This window comes from Diabrotica undecimpunctata, chromosome 8, assembly GCF_040954645.1.
Source record: "Diabrotica undecimpunctata isolate CICGRU chromosome 8, icDiaUnde3, whole genome shotgun sequence".
Classification (NCBI taxonomy): Eukaryota; Metazoa; Arthropoda; class Insecta; order Coleoptera; family Chrysomelidae; genus Diabrotica; species Diabrotica undecimpunctata.
The window spans coordinates 105,836,197-105,862,355 of record NC_092810.1 but is presented as its reverse complement, the minus strand read 5'-3'; the positions used below and the strand labels follow the sequence as shown (position 1 = coordinate 105,862,355).

At 32.1% G+C, this 26,159-nt stretch overlaps 1 protein-coding gene across 1 annotated transcript; it reads left to right on the top strand.

The window, feature by feature from the left end:
- On the top strand, positions 1–25,973 carry LOC140448511 (regucalcin-like). The gene is made up of 6 exons (XM_072541593.1): positions 1–138; positions 7,480–7,640; positions 7,707–7,907; positions 8,003–8,215; positions 16,582–16,694; positions 25,666–25,973. Exons 1-6 carry the CDS (start codon positions 86–88, stop codon positions 25,900–25,902), a joined length of 978 nt encoding a protein of 325 aa, XP_072397694.1. The 5' UTR covers positions 1–85; the 3' UTR covers positions 25,903–25,973.
- Positions 25,974–26,159: the final 186 nt, after the last annotated feature.

Sequence of the window (26,159 nt, the reverse complement as noted above, 5' to 3'; positions counted from 1 at the left end):
TGGTCCAATAATTATTTTTATCAAACACCTCCAACCAAAATTGTTAATATAGCATTGTAACAAAACGGGACCAACGACCAACAGTATGCGGTTTGTAAAAATAACTACTGTTATATACATTTTGTTTTTTAACTATTGGTAAGTATGTTTTTTTTATTTCTATTCATCTGGGTGAACCACAATCGTTGCAAATTCTTCTACTGACGTTCAATGCTGATCTTAACAAGTCGTTTATGATACTTTCAAACTTTTTGATACTAACTGCCGAATCTATGTAAATACTAATTAGATACAGTAATATTAAAGACATTATTTTGCACTCAGTATTTGTTTTGCTTTCAATATTTGCTTAAAATATATTTAGCAGTACCTCAGAATTCATATTTAGCAGATCATATCTCTTTTTTTTATTCCAGTGTTCACATACATGAAGCATGTTATGCACAGCACCATTTCATTTTTGTTACTTCTTTTATTACTTCTAAGATGTTGATTTTACATTTCTGGTTACTTGGTTTCTGATTTGGCCCCCCAGAATGGCTGGCTTTACCTCTGTGATGCTTTACCTCTTTTTGCATGGCATTTAATGACCAGCACGATTTTTAATTCATACGTAAAAATAATCATAATACTTTAGCTTGTAAATTTTACAGGAATCTTAATCACTGAATTTTTATAATCTGTACAACTAGATACCGCAAATTTAAAAACAAAAACATCAATTTTCGTTGATTAGAACTGGACATATTGCGACTTTTATAAATTTGAATTTATGAATTCAGTTTTTGAAATAGTAAAATCGAGAAATAAAAAAGGGCTAACTTTGTTTCTAAGGGTCGTAGAACATTTTATTTTTTTAATTCGTGTAAAAATGCCAATATTTCGATTAAAAAATTAACTTTCTATACCTATATGTTGATGCGCCTGAGTTGTTTTAAATATTAATTTATAAGCTTAAATCACAGTACTTTTTTAAACCTATTTTACAATATTTAATATCTAATAGTTTACGCATAATAACTTTGTAGATCAAGACTTTCTGGGATAAACAATTTCAATTTTACAATAACTGTTAGGTGAAACTTTTTGAAATTTGTTTAGCTGAATACAAGATTTTTTGCATTTTTATAAAATTTATTAATAATTTTCTATTGTAATATTTAAGCAATAAATGAACAAAAATAACTTTACAAACTTTTATTTTAAAGGACCTTATATGCTTTTCTAATAAAAATGCGTCACTTTTCCATATAATTTATCGGTCATCACATTTAGTATTTAAACTCGAATAGCGATCTTATATCGTTTATAAGTAAAAAATAACGTCTAATGTTTTGCATGTTTTGTTTACTACATATTCCTATCGGCAAATTTAACAAAAGCAGTTGTTAGATACATCAAGGGCTGAGAACCATAGGGTTCCAAGCGACAAAATTTTTCAGGAAACCAATTTTAAAGTTTGCTGTCAAATAAAACGGTTCTGACAAAATTCTGACTAATTCATAAAACATGCTGTCGTTGTGGTATAAAATGCAAATTTCATGGTTTTTCTAAAATGTTGCATTTATACTTGGAACCTTATGGCACTGTAACCGCTGTGCTTGGAACTTTGTGTCCCTAAATGAATTTGAAGTTTTAAAAATATGTCATCATTGTAGACTTTATTGCCTTTGTAGGACTGATAATAATAATAGCGTATACAGTGATGACTCTTTGTTTCTTCCTAGTACTGCTGGTAACTTTATTAACATTGACTGTAGAAAATTCGGCGCTATGATCATTCAGCTTATACTGAAAAGTAAACATGTCTCCTTGCACAAAACGTAGTTGACAAACTTAAGTGTAAAGTATTTTATTATACGTATTTTATTATATGTGTGTTGGTATATGTATATTACAAGTGTGTTGGTTTCATATTTCTGTGTGTGGTTTATTTCTCGATTTGTCCAAGGCTTTTGACACTTTGGATCATAATTTGTTGCTAATAAAACTTGAGGGGATTGGTATTCGTGGTGTAGTTCTAAAATGGTTTAATTCCTGCCTAGAGAATACAAGACAAAAAGTAAAGATAACATCTAATGAGCTTGTAAACGAATCAAACACATTGTATATCCATTATGGTATCCCTCAGGGTAGTGTATTGTGTCCTCTACTTTTTATAGTATTTATTAATGATATAGCTTTGGTAACTCATTTACTGACTGGGGTTACCATCATCAGTTATGCTGATTTGATATGCTGTGACTAGAATGCTGGATGATAAAAAACATTCTAGTTACAGGAACGTCTGATCGAAATTTGCAAAATAAAACTACACAGATACTATCCACCATCAACATTTATTTCTTATTCAACAAATTAGTTTTGAATGAAGAGAAATCAAAGTATATGATTTTCACGTCAAATAATTTATTAAACCATCAAGCCACTATAGAAGCAGCAATAGACAAAACAGACTGCACGAAGTTGCTGGGGGTACTTCTAGACAGTAATTGTAAATGCTCAAACCACATTTCTAATTTGAAATCTAGATTAAGTAGCTCATGTTATGCATTGGGAATTCTTTTACATCTCTCTCATACATCAATATTAAAAACAGTATACTTTGCCCATAGTTACTCAATAGCCAAATATGGCATTGAAGTCTGGGGTTGTACCTCTGAATTAGAGCAGATATTCGTACTTCAGAAAAGAGCTATTAGGATAATGTATAAAATGAAATTTAGAGATTCTTGTAAAGGAATCTTTAGACAAAACAATATTCTTACAATTCCTGGTCTGTATATATTTTCGTGTATAATGTATTTACATAGCAAAATTTATTAATTTAATAAATTTCAATTTAACCATGTTTATTCAACAAGATTCAGAGACAATCACTTTATGCTTCCACAACACCGTTCTGTTTTGTTGGAAGGTAGCACACATTATGCAGCCATAAGTTTCTTTAACAAATTACCAATAGATATACGAATGAATTTACATCAGCCAAACTTTCGGAGGTGTGTACATCAATACATTTGTGAGCTAGAGCCATATTCTAAAAATAACTTTTAAGTATATTTTTATCGTGTTTATTAATTTATATACTTTTAAAATGTATGTCTGTAACTTTAACTTGTCTTATACATGTACTTTGTATAATGTCGCATGTGATCAATAAATTTGACTTGACTTGACTTGATATTTATTCACACAAAATGGCTTTCGTCTGTTAACTTTTAAAGCGCTTTAAAGTCTAAAAAACGCTAGTGGAGACCAAATAAACGTAACCTTCATAGCTTTTTCTATGCGAGAGTGGATAGATATTATCGACAACCTGTATACACGAATGACCAGGTACGAAGTATTTCATAGTTACATACCATTTGGATATTAGGATGTTTGTTCAGAAAGTCAGTGATTGCTACTGAGATCAGGGAGTTCCTGTTCTGAGGACCAGAACTATCACTTCACGTGATTATCCCATTTATTTCCTAAAATTTTAAAACTATATATTTAGGGATTCTACAGTATTCATTGCGTTCCCTCGCTCAACCGTTTCCATCTCTCTCTGCTGTTCCATTCTTCATCGTTTAGGCCTTTCTTACTCATGGCGTCGTCTACTTCGTTCCTCCAGGATTTTCGGGGTCGTCTTTTTTTCCTCCTTCCTATGGGGCTCCATTCGGTTATTCTCTTTATCCATCTGCTGTCGCTAGTTCTTCTTACATGTCCATACCACTTTAGTCTTTTTTGTTCTATATATGTTAATATGTCTGTTTATATTGATGTTCTTTGCTTTATTTCGTCATTATTTCTCCTATCCATTCTGGTTACTGTGGAGCATTTTCGTAGGCATTCCATCTCTGTTGCTACTATCTTTCTGCTGTTTTTCTTGTTTATGATCCAATTTTTAGCCCCATATGTCATAATACTTCGCAATAATGTTTTATAAATCTGTGTTTTGGTCTTCATATTTAGGTGTCTATCTATAAATCCCAAGTATTTGAATTTATCCTTTCCTTTGATTGTTACGTTGTCATCAATCTGTAGATCTTCTATGTCTTCTTCACTTGTAGATAGGTACTCTGTTTTTGCGAGGTTAATCTCTAGGCCAGCCTTGGTATATTTTTCTTGTAGTTTCTTCATCCTGTAGCTGAGATCGTCTTGGTCTTGTGCAATCACTACTTGATCGTCTGCAAAGCTTAACGTATATAGGTATTCGTTTCGTACCGGTACTCCCATGCCTTGCATTTTCTTTTCCATGTAGTCAAGGCTTTCTCTAAGTATATTTTGAATAGGGTTCGAGATGTGGAACAACCCTGCAGGAGTCCTTTTGTTGTGGTGAAGTCTCATATGATTCTTGTTCCCATTTTAATGGATACTTTATTTTCTTTCTACAGAGCTTTTGTAGCTTCTATGAGTTCCGTCTGTATTTCTAATTTGTACATTCCCTCCCATAGTTCTGACCTTGGTACAGAGTCATACGCCTTTCTCAGATCCACAAATGCAAAAAGTGTATATCTCTATTCTTTGCTTTTTTCTTTTCCAACAGTTGTTCCAGTGCGTATATGTGGTCTATGCATCATCTTCCTGCCGTGAAGCCTGCCTGATCCTCCCCGATTTTGCCTTTTATCGCTTGCTTTGTCTTTTCTCGCAGTATCTTCCCATATAATCTTCCTATTGATGATATTACGCTTATTTCTTTGTAGTTCTCGCACCGCTTTCTATCTCCTTTCTGAAATATAGATGTCATATATGCCTCCGTCCATTCCTCTAGGAGCTGTTCTCCATTTATGGCTTTCTGAAATATCCATTGTATCACCCGGTGTAATTTTTTTGATCCGTATTTTATAAGCTTAGGTGAGATGCCTCCAGGTCCCGGTGCTTTCTTATTTTTCATTGCTTTTATGGCCGTTCTCATTTCCCTATCTGTTATTTCTATTTCTTGTTGTGGGAATCTGCTTCGTCTTCGCCTGTTTTCTTTTCCAATAAATTGTGGCCTTTGTTCTGTTAATAGTTCCTTGTAATAGTCCTTTCATTCTTTGTCCTGTATATTTCCCAATTTAATTTTTTGTTTTGAGTTTTGTTTCAATAATCTCAGTACTTTCCATGGCTCCGAAGTTCTTGTACCTCCTATGTATGTTTCAATATTTAAGCAGATTCTTTCCCATTCTTCATTCTTTTGCTGTGATATTTGTTTTTTCTCTTCTCTATCTTTGTCTCTATATTCTTTATAAACTTCATCGTTGTTTTTAGTCAGCCATTTTCTGTATAGTTGCTTTTTTTCTTCAATTATTCTTTTTGTTGGTTTATTTATTTCATAATTGTGCTGTTTATTTGTTATATGTTCTTTTTCTTATCAGGTTATATACATTTAATTTCTGTTTGTAAAACTGCACGGAGACGTCAGATTTAGGTAGATTTATGATATTTTCCAGTTCAAAACATATAATGGCACAGTTTTAGTTCCGTTTTTGTTTTAATTTCTTTGTAATATGGGAGTGATATGTCTGTTCCTCTTTTGCATGCACCCTGTTCTCTTTTTTGGACAATCTATAGTCCTCGAGACGTCACACCTATCCGTTTTCGGTTGCAAGAACTCTAGATTATGCTCAAACTTTAAAATGTGCCCATACAATGATAGCGTTTGTGGAGGTATATTATTTGCATTGCACATTTCAATGTACAAATTATACATTTTTTGGACGTTAGGTATTGGGTCTAGATATCTTCTTTTTGAATCTTTGCTACAATATTGTGCCCCTACATATGGAAAAGATTGTATGTGTGTTTTGTTATTTATATGTTATATATGTTATTTTTTCCTTTTCTTTGCTTGAAATGCGATCTTTGGTTTCTTTTGCTCCCTCTTTTATTAGAGTGTGGTGTGCCTGAATCACTTTTCTGTAAATGCACAGTATATATTATGGGCTTTTAACTTATGCAAAGCGTATTTAAGAAAAATACCTTGCATACTCTAAATTTTTTGTTCTTTCTTAAAGTAATACTAAAATGAAAAAGATTTGTACTTTGCTTCAGTACTGCGTTTTCTTTTAACTAAAATTCTCTTTGTCACATTTAATATAACTGCATACTTTTCATTTTGGTCCAATGAGTAATACCTATTTTTTGTCTCCAATCTTTCTTCGGCGTTAAATTTTTCATTACATCGGAAACGACAACTTTGGTTGCAATCTGTCCGTGTATTTTTACTTTAGCAGGCCTAGCTATACCTTTAGCACTAGTGTAGCTTTTTCCTTGTCAATACTTCTTTTTTCGTTGTGTTTTTTTTTTTTTTCACATCTGGGGATTCCGCTTTCATCTTCGAATCCTATTTACCTCCTTCATAGAGGTTTTTTCAGATTCTGATTCGGAACTTGAGGTAGAACTGTAGTCTACTAAGCAACAACTGGCATTATTCCTACAAAATGTGTATAAATGATAGTTATACATACTATTTAATTTGTCTTACGTTCTTAAGGCAACAACTTGCTTGTCTGGACCAAGAATATTATGAATGCTATTGACTTCTTGCCTTGGACTTGCTACACCTCCATCTATAGCTTTAGAGGACTTTAAAGTTTCGAAATTTAGCCTAAAAATTATTTTTCAGTCAAGACAGTAAAAAATCTACTTCAATAATTTATTTTTGTTTGTAAGTTTTGTTTTATTTGTTATAACAGTTGGCATAAACGTGTACCTGCCACCACATAAAGGATGTATTAAAATTGTTTCATACTTTGATAAAAAAAATGTAGCTTTTTTTTACTGGTACACTAGGAATAAGTACGCGTTGTTTCTCATTACAATGTATTCTCTGTGTCAGAAGTAAGGTTATATAGTTATATATAAGGTTATAAGATAAAAAAGTAAGGTTATACTTTTGCCGAAATGTAAAGTACAATGTTAAATAGGTTACCATTTCTTTCCACTGCTATTTTCTGGTAGATATTTAGAACCGGAGCTACAATAATCAACTCATGATTCATTTTCGGACACAGAGGACATTGCAAAACAAGAAAATAATAATTTTAACTTAAAAAACTAACATTTAACTTTCACCAGTACTCTCATTGTAGTACATGAAACTATATGGTTCTAACCTTAAAGTACTTCGTGCAGTTGGAACTATATTTCACTGTGGTACAAACTATCTCTTGGAACCGTATGGTTCTCACCCCTCGACGCGACTCAAAGAGTCACGAAAAAGGCTTTTTATTTGCTAATTTCCCTAGTCTATTAAACAGTTTTATATTGATAACTACAATGTCTGTAATTTTTTAGTTAACTTTATCTAGGAAGTTGTATTTTTAATATTACTTTTTACTAAAACTTTTTCTAACCCTTGTCTGTATTTTTGACTCATCTTGCATATAATTTTATAATTTATCTTATTAATGTTTCATAAACTCGAGTCTTTGTATAAGTTTCATAACTAAATACAAACTTTGGCCTCATATTTTGTGATTTTTTTTAATTAAAAAATATTTTACTTAGCCATACGTATGTTATTGAGAAAGTAACCACAGCAGTACAGCATGCGGAAGGACCTTTTTGGTGTCCAGAAACTAGAAATCTACTTTATGTAGATACATTTAAGTCAACTCTGCATAGAATAAACATAGACAACAAAAAAGATCAACAATCTTTGCCACTAAGTAAGTATTACTTTTTTAGATTGTTATAAGTTAATCTAGATTTTACAAATATAAACGTTCTTTTAGAAAACCACCGTTCGATTGGTTTCGTTATACCAATAAACTGTGAACTCGAAAGATACTTAGTATTTGCCGACCACGATGTATATGATTTAAAGTGGTCTTCGAATAGAACTGCCCTTAAAAAAATTCTAACAATAGAAGAGAATAAACCAATGAATCAATTTAATGAAGGGAAAGCTGACAACAGAGAGAGAGTCTGGGCAGGCAAGTAAACGTTAATGAATACTTAAATTATAAACATAAATCACCAGCTACAAATAGGGTTTTAGATTTTTAATACGATTACCACTCTTTTATAGGAACTTTAACAAGAAGGAAAGACCTGGGAGTAGCCCCAGGTGGTGGCAGTTTATACATGATCGACCATAACCTAAAAGTTCATCTTAAATTAACTAATTTGAGTATCAGCAATGGCTTAGTTTGGAATAAATGTTTCACCAAGTTTTATTTTATTGATAGCGCTACCAAGAATGTAGATGCGTATGATTACAAAGAGGAGTTAGGAAGTATAAGTAAGTATATTTTTATTATACAGCTGATAGAGTGGTTTCATATTGTAAATATTAAACACAGAAACAATAAAAGTTAAAATTTCATCTCATACTCGTATAAGTAAAAAATATTTTTCAATACGAAAAAATGTCAAACGTATGTTTATCAGATTATTTGCAGTAGAAAAGTAGAAAAGTTATCGAAATTAATAACACATATTATAGCCCAAGGAAATAAGCTGTTTTTCGTAACACTCGTCCGGCTAATCAAACGACAATTTTTTTATGTAATGTGGACCTCTATAACAAGAATCTCAGCACAAAGTGAACCATTTGAAACAAATTGAAGAGTAAGAAACTTATAAATCATATAAAAACCTTTAAAATGGAGTCATTCAAATGTTCCTATTCTTATTTGTTGCTTAGAAAATTGCAAAATGAGTCAAAAATTTTGATTTTTTTATAAATATTATTTACTTTTTTAACAATAGACTTATAACTATTATATTACATACAATGTTGGGTCTTGTAGTGCTTAAAATATGACCAAAATTTCAAGTCGATCGGTCAAATATCTTAAAAGTTATTTAATTTGTTTATCCCAAATTAAACAATATTAGTTAGAAGTTTAGAACAAGTTAGAAAATTATATAGTTATATTAATTATATGGGAATCTTCTAAAAGTAGAAGATTCATTCTATTATTATTCAAATCATGAATGTGTTGCCTGTGTGAGTTCATTTCAAATCGTGAATGTGTTGCCTGTGTAAGTCCATTTCTAATAGTTAAAAAAATGAAATAATACTTACTCACAATCAATTTAATTATACGACCAACGACCGGTTTCGCATATTAAAATTTGCTACACATCTTCAGGTCTAACGGTACCAGGTAAATTAAATGATGCCTGTACAAGAAATATGAATTAGTGATTTGGAAAACATAGTTTAAACTATCCTGGATTGCTGGTGATGGGTAATCATCGGTTTATTGTAACTGTTTGACAATTAGAGGGAAAATTCTTGAGGGGAGAGATAATAACAAATTAAATAGGATGTAGGTATTGTGTAATTACATGCACATAGATTACAACAAGGCCTTTGGTAAAGTGCGGCATGATCACCTAATCAGACTCCTGACAGAAAAGAATTTAGATAAACGAGACATCCGACTAATAGCAAATATGTACTACAATCAGAAAGCAGTAGTGAGAGTAGAGAATAATACCACTGAAGAATTTGAAATAAAGCGAGGTGTGAGACAAGGGTGTATACTGTCACCAACCCTGTTTAATCTCTATTCCGAAGACGTAATCAATAGAACACTCTCTGAGCAATCCGTAGGTATTAAAATAAATGGTGTTAGATTAAACAATCTGAGATTTGCCGACGACACCGTTCTGATCGCAGAAACACTTGAAGAGCTACAGACATTGGTCAATAAGATAGCAGACTGCAGCAAAGAATATGGACTATCTTTGAACATAAAGAAAACTAAATTTATGGTAATATCGAAGTCAACACAAAATGTCCAAAATTTATATTTACACAATGAAATTATCGATCGAGTTAGCAAATACAAATATTTAGGCACTTTTATAAATAAAGACAACGATAGTTCAGCAGAAATAAAACTAAGAATAGAAAAAGCCAGATCCATATTCACTAAAATGAAGAGAGTGTTCTGCGGAAGAGATTTGAGCCTTGAAATGAAACTTCGCCTGATGAGATGTTACGTACTTTCTATGCTGTTCTACGGAATGGAGTTATGGACGTTGAAAAAGATTGATACCAAAAAATTAGAGGCATTTGAACTGTGGATGTATCGCAGAATCCTGAGAATATCATGGACCGAGAGAGTCACAAATGTTAAGGTCTTGAGAAGAATAAATAAAGAAAAGGAAGTCATATTTACGATCAAAAAACTGCAATACTCGGACACATTACAAGAGGCGAAAGATATAAGCTGCTTCGAATAATTATGCAAGGGAAAATAGTAGGAAAAAGGTCCATAGGAAGAAGACGAAACTCCTGGCTAAAGAGTCTACGGGAATGGTATAGCTGTAGCAACAACGAATTGTTTCGGTCAGCAGTTTCGAGAATACGTATAGCTCTGATGATCGCCAACCTTCGGAACGAAGATGGCACTTGAAGAAGAAGATTGTGTAATTGTTTGTTACAAAAGCAAGTGATGTTTTATATTATTTAAAAGTTATTTACATTTATTCAATAGGTATATTTTAGAAATGTGTGTTAATTTATTAAATTATTTATTAAAAGGATAGCTGTACGACAATAAATGCAGGTATATGTATAATTTGTGGGTGTGCAATAACTCCAACTTGTAATTATCAAATTGCGATAAATTGATTTGGTCTCTGTTTTGGCAAAAAATTGTGATGTCAAATATATTAAAATTATAACAAACAAAGACAATCAAAGACACTTAGGGACAAACAGAACGCAATCAAAAAGACAAAACATACATTAATTTAAAAAGGGGCCACTTAGTGGTACTACATCACTTGTTAGGAGAGGAACTGGCAAAAAATTTTGTTTTTTGTTGTCTACTAGATTTTTTTTTAATTTAATTTATTATATTTATTATTTTTCATTATTATTATTATGTAAAAAAAATACGGAAAAACAATTTTAAATATTACAAAACAATTTGGCAAAATCATGTTGATTTTTTGCTTACAAACAATTAGAATAACTTTTTATCCATTGACTGCAAAAACGAATTTTTTCATATTAAGACAGCCTGAATTTTTTTATAAATTAAAAAAAGAACAAGTTGACCCAGGGCATCTTGGGACGAAGTTAGTGGCTTTTTTTATAAATTGATAGCAGCTTTGTTAATAAGAGACCTTATTAGGGTCATCTAAAAGAATATACTTTAAAGTTTTAGTGTGAGAAAATCTGAAAAGATTGCATTTTAATGGAATCGTTCACAAAGCTTCAAAAATGTGGTCCACAAAATTTGTTCGGTTTTGAAACTAGTGAGAGCGGTGGAGGGGAAAGAAACTGTTACGTCTATTTCTGTTTCTTGTCTATGGATTTCGAGGTTTCTTTTTTAATTTGTGTAAATAATTAGATTGGTAAATAAACCATCTAATTTGTTTAAACAATTTAATTTTTTTTTAGGAATATTTGAGGTAATTTTATTCTAAAAATAAATATTTATAATTAATATAATAATAATCGGAGTTAAAGCATGGAGAAGAGTTGCCAGAGACAGGGGCGAATGGAAGATTGTTCTGAAGAAGGCTTTGGCTCATAAGTTTATTAGAGTTTATATTAATCATAAATATTTATTTTTTATAATAAAAATTACCCCAAATATTCCTAAAAATAATTAAAAACTGAAAAAAAATGTTTAAACAAATAGATGGTTTATTTAACTATTTAAATATTACATATTCGTAATGTACGCAAGCAGTACATACAAATTAAAAAAATAAACGTCGAAATCCATAAACAAGAAACAGATATACAGTTAAAGGCTCCTTTCCCCTTTTACGCTCTCACTAGTTTCGATACCGACCAATTTTGAGGACCACATTTTTGAAGGTTTATGAACGACTTCATTAAAATGCAATATTGTTTTATTATTTCACATTAAATCTTTAAAGAATGTTCTTTCAGATGACCCTAATAAGGTCTCTTAATTTTTATAAACAAAGCTGCTATCAATTTATAAAAAAGGACACTAACTTCGTCTCAAAGAGTCCTAGGTCAACTTTTTCTTCTGTTAAATTTGTAAAAAATTCAGGCTGTCCAAATATGTAAAAATCATTTTTTGCAGTCAATGGTTAAAAAGTTATTCTAATTGTTTATAAGCAAAAAATCGACATGTTTTTGCCAAATTATTTTGCAATATTTAAAATTATTTTTCCTCATTTTTTTTTTACTAAAAATATTAATATAATAAATCGTTTTCTAACTTATAACTATCTTTCTGCTTTAACTAACTTTCTTTCTATCTTATAACTATTATTATTTTCTGACTTATATTGTTGCAAACAAATTTAATTTGGGATAAACAAATTGAATGACTTTTAAACTATTTGACCAATCGAAATGAAATATTGATCATATTTTAAGAACCACAAGACTCAACGTTGTATGTAATATAAAGGTTATAAATTTATTTAAAAAAAAGTTATTAACATTTATAAGAAACCTAAATTTTTGCTACTTTCTAAACAACAAATAAGAATGTGAAAATTTAGAAAACGCCATTTTGAAGGTTTTTATATGACTTATATATTTCTTATTCTCAAATTTGTTTCCAATTCTTTACTTTTTGCTGATAGACGAAAAAAGCAAAATTAATTAAGTACAAAAAATCGACTACAGAAAACATATAGATTTTTGTTACAGAGGTCCATACTACTCAAAACAACTGTTGTTTGGCTGACCGGTTGAGTATCACAAACAGGGTACTTTTGTTGCTTTTTTCCTTGGTCTAATAAGAGCACTCATGGTTCTGATAAAGTACCGTTGCAAAGTAAAAAAAAATACCCTTTTTTTATTATAACCAATAACGTCCAATAAATATAACTTTTATAATATCCCGGTTAAGGAAGAAAAAAAACGGAAACAATTTTTTTGCAGATATTTTAAGGTTCTAAAAGGTATATGAGGAGTAGCTGATGAAAATCCGTGAACACGTACCTGATTTTGCTTCTTTTTTTTGTTAACAATGTTAAAAAGTAAAAACAAAATATATTTTGACAATAAAACCTTTTGGAGAAAAATGGTTTAAATAAAAGTTGTAGATCATAAAAAGTTCTTTATTTTGAGAGCTTCCAAATAAAAATAATAAACATAAACAATTGACCGAGATAATTGCAAAAATCCCTTATTTTTAGAGTCACTTATGAATGTTAATAGCTTTTTTTGCATACTGACTTGATGTAATATAACTACTCAAAATTATGGCAGTTAATCGGTTATTAAACTGTGCCAAATTTCAAACAGATATACCAGATAATTTATAAGTTTTTTCAATGTGTTTTTCCCTTAGAGCTATTATTTAAACCACTGTACTTGCCCAAAAAGTCACTTTAGAGGTATTTTGTAAATCGCAATCGATCCTTTGAGGCTTTAATTTTATATACTGTAAGAGTTGTCAGGAACAGGTTTTTCCCATGGCAATTAGGTCATCGGCTTGAAAGTACTGAATGGAATTGAGGAAGTGATTGCATAGATCATTTATATCAAGAATAACAAGGGTGGGGCGAATAATTTCAATTCAATAACAATTTTTTATTACGTAAATAGGCAGATGAATTAATTTTACCAATGTCTTTGTCATCAGTTTTTGATTTCTTTTTAGAAGCTGATTTAGGGGTTGCGAAGGTTGTTGTGTTTGGTGTGTTATTAGAGTCCAAGTTTAGGAGGCTAGCGGTAACCAGTAAAGAAGGTGATTCAAGACTTGTGTCAGTGGAATGAGTTCTTTTAATGCCAGAGTTAGAAGGGACAGATAATGGTGTTAGAAACTGTTCATTTGGGATTGTTATGTCAGTAGGTGGATTATTTGAATAGATATCTTCTTTTTGAGAAGGGTGAAAAAGGAGATATACTAGAAAGAGGGTCAAGTGTGATTTGGCTAAAAGTTGTATTTGGAGAGGGATTGCTAAATTTTTCTTGAGGGTTAGGACAGGAGTCTACAGTGTGTCCAGATTGCTTACATGAAAAGCATTCAAGTTTGTCCGAAGTAACAAACATCCTACAATTTGTATTTTCGTATAAGATTTATCTGATATCACAAAGGCTGAGCGTTTTAAAAACTGAAGATATGAGCACATTCGTCTTCCGGCGAACTACATCGGATAAGCGAGATAGGGGAAGCAAGTTGTAATCGAAGTTCATTTTTAAGTGCTTGCTCTAGGAGTGCATTCGGGATCGAAGGATACTTTGCACGCGTAATAAGTCTGCGAATAGATTTTATTTGATTTCTAACAGAAATAGTCGGATTATTTTTCAGATTATCTAGTACGGATACGGAAGAAAGATAGATGTATATATGCTGATTAGAAATACGTGAAGCAAAGGTTATTTCTTTAGGGGTAACATTTTCGCCAATTGCCTCTATGTAATCAAATAATACTACGTATGAGATAGGGCTTATAACTATGGCTTAAGTTATACTGGGACATGATGTTGCTGTTATAGATTTTTCTGTGTGATTTTAGTTACTGCAACGAAGCTAGGTTGATCTGTTCGTGATGATGATGCCGTAATTTGATTTTAATATTTTGGATGCCATAATATTAAGTATGGCGAGAAAAGACTGGTCTAATTTTAGTGGTCGAAAGTATTTAAGTGATATCGACTGACCAAAATTTTCTTAATAAACAATCACATTAAACTGACAAGTTTTTATTAAAAATAATATTAGTAGAAGCAAGGTGTTCACTCGTCGGCTTCTGAAATATGAATGGCAGTTAACTTTAATCACCATCGATAAGAAATTAAGAAGTTTTTTATAACATGTATATACACTTCTCCAATAAATTAACGCACCACTTTGAAATATTAAAATATTTTATTAGCGTTAATAAAAATTTCCATTGTAATGTTATATTTTGCAAGCCCCTTATATATGCTATTTGTAAACTCTATATTTATTGACTGTGTTTTATCCCTATGGTTTTTTTTGCAACAAAACAAAAAGAAGCAAAAAGTAAACTAATTCTATAAATATATTAATTTCCAAGTGTTCACTAATTTTATTTGGCTACTATTTAATTGTTGATTATTTTTAATTGTGTTTATTATGGAGCGTCATCACGTAATTTAACCCGAGATGAATGTGCCCAAGCAGTGATACTGTCTAAAAAAGGTTGGAGTTACCGAAGAATTGGTCGTCGGTTTAATTTGTCCCACACATTCGTCTCACGGGTGTTAGGAAGATTCCTCGAAACAGGGGATCATACTCACAGTCCAGGGCAAGGACGAAACCGGGTAACTACCCCTCTTCAAGATCGATTTTCAAGAATTTCTGCTCTTCGACAACGTTTTGTAACACATCGAAGTCTACAAATTCAGCTTCGAGACGTGCATGCTATATAAATTAGTACTGAAACTGTTCGCCAGCGACTAGGGGAATACAACTTAACACCTAGGATTGCCGCCCGAGATAGTCTATTAACTGCAGAGCATCGAAGGGGGAGACTACATTTTGCCAGACATCACGTTAATTGGTTAGAGGCTGACTGGGAACGAGTGCTATTTACTGATGAATCCTGATTTTGTTTGTACAATAACGACAGACGTGTTCGTGTGTTGCGACTACTCAACGAACGATATGCTCAGTGTAACTTCTCACACACCACTTTTTTGGTGGAGGATCCGTTATGGTGTGGAGTGGTATTTCTTTGACCGCACGTACGGACCTAGTGGTCATACAAAATGGAACTGTTACAGCTGAAAGGTACATATTGGAGATCCTGGAGTAACATGTAGTACCATTTGCTCCTTATATCGATGAAAATTTCTTACTAATTCAAGATAATGCCAGACCTAACGCTGCACAGATTAAGGCGATTAGGCGATTAAGAGCAACACCGATCCAACCAAACAACTTACAGGAAGTGGGAGAGAGGCTGATCCAGATTTGGAGAGAACTAGACCAAAATGAAATACGGAAATTAATTTTAAGTATGGGCCAACGACGTGAGGCTGTTATAAGTAGTCGAGGTGGAAACACTCGTTATTAAGACTTTTTTCATATTTTAATTTACTTTTCTTATCAATATTTTTTTAGAATTTTCCGTTTTATTTATTTGTTTTTTTCCAGTACTTCAACATTTTCTGGTGATTAGACAAATTATTATAATAACTAATAAAATGTAGAATAAATCTGGTAAAGTTTTATTTTTTATTCTTTGCTGTTTAAAAATAAAATTGATTTATTGAAGTGGTGCGTTAATTTCTTGGAGAAGTGTATATACATATTGCGGAAAGAGACACTATAGTTCTGTTCAGATTTTCTAGTAATGTAAGCTTCAGGGGAAACACCATTGCAGGTTATTAAAATATCTGACAAGAGAATGCAAAAATTATCAACAAAAAAATGGCCTAATTATTTTTATAGTAAATATCAAGAAATTGAACTTCAGAAAACTTTGCTCCAACAGCGGAGATACAAGGTTCATGGATACAATAATTGTCATCACCGCCAGTAATAATAATGTATCGAGGATATATTAACCAACTATCGCATCGATTTTTACATTTGCCACATCGTTTTTTATAAACAGTCATAGTTACTTATTTTTTTTAACTTTTATACTTTTTTTATAGTTTTATACTTTTATTTATTAATCTCTGTAATTCAAAATGATATTTTGCTAAATAATATTTATTGATTGTAGCTAACAGACGCACTGTTATAAATATTGAAGATGCCGGTTTTGAAGGTATTCCGGATGGATTAAACATAGATTTGAATGGTAATTTATGGATAGCATTGTTTGGAGGTCATTATGTAAGTTACTTATACATGATAATATTTATTTATGTTGAAGTGTACATGTAATAACCAGTCTATCTCAAGAAAATCTACATTCGCTACATTTACAAAAATCTACTAGATTATTTATAAATTATTTTCATTAAGAGGAAAGAAGTTTTTAATAGAATTTAATAAAAAACGGGTTTTGATTAAAAAATTTTATGATACGGTTTTAGAGATAAACATCATTGAACCGGAAGAAAAAAAAATTTTTATCTCAAAATTTTATTAATTAGTCAAACAACGATTGTTGCATTGGTATTATTTTTTCTTTATTTTACCTTTAATATAGCAAACACTATAGGTAGATAAATGTAAGGTTAGGGAAGCAAAATCTTAATAAACTTTTGTGATTACTAAACTTTTTACGTTTAATTGTTATCCATGCGTTCGAATTGCAATTAGGTCAATATCGAAAAGTGATGGTAAAACAATTACTAAACAAATAAGTATGAAATGTTATAAATATCATTTTTTATTGTAACGGGCCTTGTGAGTCACATAGTTAAAAGCGTTCATATTTCAATCGAGTGAGTACATTTGCTGACTGTGGTTATATAACTAAATAACATTTTAAATAAATTTTTCTTTGAAGAAAACTTATAACAAAATGGTTAGGTCGCAGCTTAAAAAATTAATACCACTAAGTCGGCCTCAATACCATCCAACCACGTTTAGTTCTTTAGCGATCATGTTAACTGGCATTTTTATTATGTTCCAACCCATCTGAATGTCTGTATTTCAGTAAACGTTACGACGTCTGATTTGTTAAAGAGTTGGTACCTATAACTCGAAGTTATTATATTTTGCGCTACTGCCTTGGTCGTTTATAGCTCCAAATATTTTGCGGAGCACTTTAGACTCGAATGTTCTTAACCCTTATCCGAGCAACACGTTTTACTTACGTATCCAGGCAACTGGGCTCCGTTGGGTCCACCACTGTTCTTGAATGTACTATTCATACTTACCGATATATTTCTAATATATTTTTCTAATTTTTTATTAAAGTTTAATCTAAGTTGTCTAGATTAAAAAAGGTGCTACTATAGTATGCGGTCTATCTCGAGGGTGCGATCTACATGAAGAATTTGCACAAAATAATGAAATGAAGGACACTTTTGTAGAAAAAATATTTATTCACAAGTAATAAACATTTGCAGCCAAATAAAGACTTAATTAATAAATAAATAAAAACTTTTGTAAATCTACCAGGGCATTTTATTTGAAAAGAAGGGTTGATGTTTACGCATAGCCTGGAAAAAGGTTACGGTGTTGTTGCCTTTGATTATTGTGTGAAAACCCTTCTGAGAAAAGACTATGGTAATTAGCAGCTAATGTATAAATTAATTATCGACAAAAACAATATTTACAAAATGAATAAAGCACATAAGTTAGAAGAATATTATTATTTTACTTTTACAAATTAATACTTTGTCATATTGAAATGAGTTTATTAGTCTAATTTAAAAAAAATGTTCTAACACTTAGTTTAATAAAGTTTTTATTAAATTTATATATATATATATATATATATATATATATATATATATATGTATATATTCTTACACTTATCACTAAAAACTAGAACACAACTACTTTAATTTATATTATGTATTTACAATATTTATTTTCACTAATTTATTTCCGCGTTACAATTCGACGACTCGATACCATTATTCAGACTAACTGTTTTTAATTTTTAATAAAATCCTCTAAATATATAAAACAGCTGTTAGTCTGGAATCCCCTCGACTGAACGGCGACCTGTACTGACCCTTCTCGAATGATATGGAACGCCAGACCGGTTTTTTTTAGCGGCTGGGAGAACCTACGAGAAAATACTTAAATAATAAAATGTTTACAGGTTAAATATGAGTCATATTTAGCGTAAAATTGCCCCCCCCCCTCTTAAAAGATCTTGTCGGGACTGAAACTGGAACGTTATGCTGGTATCGGCAACTGGACCCTGTTTTACAACTTCCAGTTTTATAAAAATGACAAGGTACGGTTTTCTCTCCGCATCGGTAACTATGCGGATTGCAACAAACTAACACCTGGACTTCGGTGTCCTTAAAGATCTCCTCCACCATACTTTGGATAACCCTTCAATCTTACTTTGGCATTTCTAACTTTTGCACGTCTGACTCTAGTACGTGCTCTCTCAATTGAAGTAAGGCTTCCCATACATCTCGGTAAGTAGGTTGGTCACGGGCAGTGTCTTTTGTTACTAGGTAGAAAAGGTAACGTGATGCATCTTGGAGTTTTAAGGCTTTCCCGGAAGCTGGCACTTGGCATTGAAGTTCTGCAACTCGACCGAACTTCCTTCGAAAGACGGATGCCAACCCTGGTGCGTCTTTGATACTGGTCGGGATGGTAAAAGCCAGTGAGTAGTCATCGGGAAGCGCGAGTAGATCTTGCTTTTCTTCAGTGGTAATACCACGTCGTGCTTTACCCGTACCTCCATAGGCCCCCATGAATTCCTCAAACGTGAGGTCAGACACATCTTGGACTTGGTTTACTTCCACTTCTTCATCTACATCGTGGTCACCTTTGAAAGACGCCAGCCGGTTATGGTGTACTATCATCGGCTTTCCGCTCGGAATCTTGCGTATTCGGTAGGTGACATCGTTGATCTTCTTCATAATGAGCTATGGACCTTCCCAAAACTGCTGCAATTTGGGAGAACAACCTTTCCACTTCTTGGGATTATAGAGCCAGACTTTGTCGTTCTTCTTAAAGCACCCCTTTTTGGCTTGCGTATCGTACCGTTTCTTCATTCGGTCGCTAGCAATCTGAAGATGGGAACGGACCAACTAGTGTATATCGTCCATTCTTCTTCGTAATTTCATCACATAATCTTCACCTGCTACATCTTCTCCAGGTCGACACCCAAACTCTAGATCAAAAGGTAGTCGTATCTCGCGTTCGAATAGGACTCTGGCTGGTGTCTGGCTGGTGTCTATCAAGTATTAAGGTACACAAAACAATAAAAATAAAAAACCATAGATTAGTCATGTATTTTTCTTTATTGCAATACTTACAAACTCTTTTATTTATAAAGTGATGTTACACACCTTTCTACTGTATATTTCAAAAATTTGTTTTTGTTTTTTGTCCTTTTTTGTTGGGCACACCTTTTCCATGTTAAAACTGGAGGTTTTTCTAGTTTTTGCTTTTTATTGTGTGGTTCAACTCCTTGTAAGCATTTTTCAATACACTGTTTTTTTCCATTTTAGTCCCCTTGATTTTCTTCTCAAAATTTGAGGCAACGCTAGTTATTCTGCTGTCGTTGTAAGAAACAATCTTCGCTTTTCATTTTTGTTTTGGTTCCAATTTGGATGTAAATTTGTCCATGTAATTAATAAGACTACGCCAGCCACGTCTAAAATATTTATAAAAAATTAAAAAGGCCAACGGATCGTTCGTCTTTTGCATATACATTTATGAACCATTTGATCTAGCGTATCGACACCACATTTTGTACTATTATAATAGAGTATCATATCTGGTTTTTTGTCAAGTAAGCATTGTGATGCATGGTAGACAGGACTAGGACACTTCTTGGTTTTTTCGTAACGTAGGAAACAAGAGATGCTTTTGGAGTGAATCCGAAAATTGAAGATTTCTCTAAACGGTTCTTGTTTGGTATAAATTCTTGAGGAACAAATCTCTTATTTTTTTTCACTGTGCCTACAAGATTTAGTGACTTTGCCAGTAATTCATGTGTAAGAGCAAGATCAGTGAAATAGTTATCGCAAGTCACATTTCTCTTGGAATTATAATATGGCTCAACAAGTTGCTTTACAACTTGAGATACAAGACCTTGGCTACTGTATTTCCGTTTTTTGCCTATATATGGTATTCCACCTAAAAGTTAATATGTTTTCGAGTCACAGACCCATCATATTATCATGTCATACTTATCTAGCTTTAACAAAAAAACAGCCAAGGCAATAGAATTTTTTACAGCCATCACATGTGAATGAGGTGTTGGTTGCTTTCCTCTGTGTTACTTGCCTTCCCTCATCTTCTACCTTTTTTGATTAACACGTTGTACATCGTCTTCTGCCAGCACGACCAACATCGCTGAGTTTGTGACTATTTTCCATAATAACTGGTGTGACAATAAAATCTCCTAATAGGTCCTGAATTACCTCTTTCTTAAATTTGGTAATCGTTATGCTTTCATTGGTAATGCTTTGATGTGCAACATAGGCATTTATAAGTGCTGTGCCAGTCAAGAGCTCCATCAATAATTTTCTGTACCATTTTATTCATTTACGTAATGGCGAATTATTGCTTTTTCATTTGATCTGATATATCAATGCTTTTATATTTGTTATATTTATTGGCATTCTTTGGCTTTACAATTTACGATTTCGTCAGTGAATTTGTTACTAATCATTATAGATAAATTCACATTCAGATGGCAGCGTTCCAGAGATAGGCCTGTACTTTCTATATGCCAGAAATAACTACATTGTTGTCAGTTTTTAATCGTACCTACAATCGTACGTTATGGGCCGGCTCCTATAAAAGAATTATAATTTCGGAAATATTTATGAATGTGAAACGGAAAAATACTACATTTTTTTAATTATATAATTTTTCTGTTGGTATTTTAAAAATAGAAAGTTATATTTCGGAAATCTGGTCTTTTCGGAATTATATCTTCTGTTCAAAATTGTTTACAATTCGTGGAAATGAAATAATTATTTGTATAATCCGTTTTTGATCTTAATGTCCTTTTAATGACACACTTTCTCTACCTGCATTTACAGTTACAGACATTAAAAAATAATTTAGAATTAAAAAAATATACCTATTTATAAATTCAAAATTATTGTCTAATGCCAGCAATTATAAATTCAGGTAAATACTTGAGAGTCATTAAAAGAATTTTCAGTTGATATCAGACGTTTGTGTCGTGTCAGTGTCAAAATGGCCGCGAGTGTAATAAAATTCAAAAACGGTAATTTGTTAAATAGTGAATGCAAAAAAATAGTGTTAAATGTTTTTAACTATTTATCAAACAGTAATAATGATAAAAGTGTATCAACAATAGTGCGGGAAGTTTCTGCTATGACTGGAGTCTCTGAGCGAACGATATTCCGATATAGAAGTGAAAGTAAAAATGGTCCACTCGTAACTCCTATAAGAAAAAAAAGAACCGGTTATTTGAATAGTCGTGAGAATAGATATGATGAAGCAACTCGGTCTAGAATAAGACAAGTAGTGCACGGTTTTTTTATGGACAATATTCCTCCAACCCTTGACGTAGTACTAGAAAAAATTAAGCAAATGGAGCATCTTCCGAATTTTTCCAAGAGTACGTTGAGAAGACTATTGCACGACATGGGTTTTATATATGGCAAACAAGGTAGAAATTCAATATTAATAGAAAAACAAGAAATAGTCGCTTGAAGGCGTCACTATCTCCGGGAAATAAAGAAACTGAGGAACGAAGGAGCCAATATCATTTATATGGACGAATCATGGGTTAATACTGGAATAACCAATGGGCAAATATGGCAAGATACAACAATAAAAAATAGCCGACAGGCTTTCGTAAATGGACTTACCACAGGTTTAAAAACTCCGACCGGAAAAGGACCAAGATTTGTTTTAGTCCATGCAGGAAACAAAGACGGATTTGTTGAAGGTGCTGACATCACTTTTCTTGCCAAAAAAGGTGCTGAAGATTACCATGAAGAGATGGACGGAGATCTATTTGAAAAATGGTTTGAAGAGATGTTAATACCGAATCTCCCAAAAAATAAAAAGAATGTCATTATCTTGGACAATGCATCTTATCACTCTAGGAAATTAAATTTTCCCAAACAATATTGGGTGAAACGTCAAATTAAGGAGTGGCTCTATGAAAAGGACATTCATTTTGAAGAAGATTACTTAAAAAATGAACTTCTGGAAACTGCTAATGTATTTAAAAATATTTATGACAAATACAAAATTGATTGTATTCGTGAAAAATACAGGAATCACAGTGACGAACAATGCCGCGTAAATGTACATATCTTAAGACTTCCGCCTTATCACTATGAACTGAACCCAATAGAAATGGTGTGGAGTGAAGTGAAACGGTACGTGTCCTCTAAGAATTCAAGTTTCAAACAAAACGACGTTAAAACATTGATTTATGAAGGTTATGATAAAGTACAGAACAATGGACATTGGAAAAATTACGTCAACCATGTTATAAAATTGGAGAATAATTTTTGGACAGTAGACAACATTCAAGATGACATTGAACCCATTAGAATTTCATTAAACGATGACTCTGAAGATGAACTAGATTATGAAAATGAAGATGATTGAAAATTGTTTTTCGGGGGTATTCTTTTCTCAGTAAAGGTAATAAAATATTTAGTTGATCTGGTTGAAATGTAGCACACTTAAATAACTCATTAATCGACATAATTTCAAGTAGTTATATTAGACGTCATTATGCAAAAAATAAAGTAATGAACATTTAATAAATTAGTGCACAATTGAGGCCCCTAGAACACAAGGGGTGTAAGTGCCAAAAACAAAGTTTTGAAAAATCTTTGTTTAAAGTTCGATATAAATTTAAAAACTCAGCACTTTTTCAGTTTTCAGCATGTTTTCAATGACATGTAATTTTTGATGGTGTTATTGTTGTTAATGTAGAAAGTTTGAAGCCAAAAGTACGTGCCTGTTGTTAGATATCAGTTGCTAAGTGATAAGCAACTGCACTTACACCCTTGTGTTCTAGGGGCCTCAATTAGGGGTTTTTTGCAATTATCTCAGTCATTTGTTTATGTATTTTAATTTACAAACTAAAAAATTAAAAAACTGTTTAAGATCTGCAACATTTATTTGAAACATTTTTCCCTAAAATGCACGAGGAACAAAATAGGCAAAAAATGATTTTTTCCAAACTTCATCTTTCTTTAAAAAATAAACAAAGCAAAATTGGCTGTAATTCTTCAAGGAATTATCATTAGTTATCCCTTATCTACCGTTTAGAACATTAAAAAACCTGTAGAATATTTTTCATATTTTTTCCCTATTAACTGCGGTATTGTGTATAAAAGCATTTTAGGAATTATTACCATTTATTTCATTCACGAATTTTCTATTAACAACTTTAGCTTACCTAAACATATCTTAGTTTACCGTGAGTTTGGCCCTGCTTATTTTACAAAAGTAGCAAAACTTACAATGGCAGTAGAATTGGCAACGCTGTTATCCTATATCCGTACACTGCCATCTCAACGTGACTTTATCTATAGTATATCTAGCTTGTTCCTCCACTTGTGAACAACGATGCCAGAATTACTTTGTTAAGCTACATGTTTGCCTACTTTAAATTTTTTGGAAATGACATTTTTGGGATTATATTTGGGGTTTGCATGTAGCGTACCAATCATATAAGTTTTTCGAAGTAGGAGTTCATGTGCAAGTGTGACAGAACTGTGGTAGTTATCAATTAAATGTTCATCCTTTGTCAAGCAATCCATCTATAAGTTTCATCACTACATTTGTCGGTACGGTGCTTCCTTCAGTATGTTCTTTTCCACAATATACGTTAAAATCCTAGTTATAACTATAACTACTTTTCAGATAAAGTTTAAATCATTTTATACCAAATTTGTGAATCTTGTTGGCATACTGCTTCAATTTTAGTCGCCCTTCAGTCTGTTAGTCACGTAAACGATCTTCTGCAAACGGTCAGTTGTTGTTACTGAATTATCGTTGAAATGCAGCGTTTTCCACAATAACTGGAAGCGATTTCTTGATATTACTTTTTTATATTTTCCACATAAAGATTATTCTTTGACCAGTAGCAATGAAAAGATGGAAAATGACCTAACCCCATCCATATAACTATACCCAGGAATCGTTTTATTTCGGAGACATCAGTGTTGTACCTCGCGGTAATACGTGCGCTTTTTGTCTGATTTCTTTCCTGACACTGCAGAATAACAATTTGTTTCTTCGATCTAAAAATTAAAACAAAGATTAAAATTGAAAGGGCGATTTTTTTAGAAATTTTTGCATAATTTTGTATAAAAACCTGCAGAATTACAGTCCTCAAATGTACATTTCTGTGAATTTTCGCTGTTGACCGGCTCCCAGACAATAGCTTCATTCATTGCATTGGATACTATTGGTTCTTCTAAAATTTTCTATTTGGATACTTTAGAATGTTGGGCAATGACAGATTCCATAGCAGCATTAACACGTTCTCCAAAATTCGTATATTGTTTTTTTTTTTTCATTAGTGGACGCCAATACATTTGTATGGTTGTACACGGTTTGGTATTTTTGGTCACACTTTTTTTTTATTCTATTCCGAAGTACTCGATTCATTTTTACTGTCACTAGAATCAGTTGGTTGCTACTCTTCCGAAAGATACGTGTCGCCAAATTCATCCAATTCTTTATCTGACAAAATTCTTGCCAATATTTTTCAAGTTTTTGTTGCTCTTTCTCGTGCGACTGCATTGCAAAAACGCAAGTCACGGCGACACGCCTTCGCTTGTTAGATTTGCACACGTTATCAACAGGAATAGACAATTTAAGGCGTGATGCCACGTTGGACTCTTATAGGCATTGTGTGATAAAAATCTTGCTCGTGGTCGCCAAACTCCAACGTGGATTCACATTTTGAAAAATAATATTTTAACCAAAATTCGCATTTTAGAGTGTTAGATTTTGATTTGAAAGTTAAAGAAAGTAATAGAAATACTTAAAAAAAGTGATTAGCCAATGAATACATTAAAATTTTCAATATAGTGACACTTAACCCGTTAAAAATAATATTGTGACAAAATTAGGAACAAATATCATATACTATTTCGAGTGCTCCACTTTAACGGAGGAGGAATGTATTAAAATACATTTTTCTAAAATAAAAAAATATATGAAATTCATTATTAAACGCAATATCCCATTTTAGGTGCTCCAGGTCAATCCAGTAACGGGGGAAATAATCCGTAAAATAAAGATGCCCGCCACATACATTACGTCGGTTATATGGGGTGGAAATAACTTCGAAACCTTGTTCGTGTCGACATCCCGTCTTCAGCTTAACAGAGAGCAATTAGAGAAAGAACCGGAAGCTGGCAGTATATTTGCAGTTAAGGGTTTAGGAATAAAAGGTCTTAGGTTAAATATGGCTATAATTAAAATATAATATGAAAGTTATTTTTATAATTGGAAAATGATTTTTTTGTAGACAAATAAGTAATTTATACTTTTCGAATAAATATATACATATGTTTTTAATTGTATTTTTATTAATATTTCTATTATTATTATTATTAAAATCAAAACGAATCAATTATTTCTTTCTTTTTCTTCTTCTTCTTTTTCTTCTTCTTCTTTTTCTTCTGCTATCCTTTTATTAGTCGCCGATTTCTTTGGTTTCTTTGAAGACGCATCGATTTTTAT

Coding starts and splice junctions, on each gene's coding strand:
- LOC140448511 (XM_072541593.1), top strand. CDS start 86: ATGCGGTTTGTAAAAATAACTACTGTTATATACATTTTGTTTTTTAAC. Junction 139..7,479: donor ATTTTGTTTTTTAACTATTG/GTAAGTATGTTT, acceptor TATTTTACTTAG/CCATACGTATGTTATTGAGA. Junction 8,216..16,581: donor AGAGGAGTTAGGAAGTATAA/GTAAGTATATTT, acceptor TATTGATTGTAG/CTAACAGACGCACTGTTATA.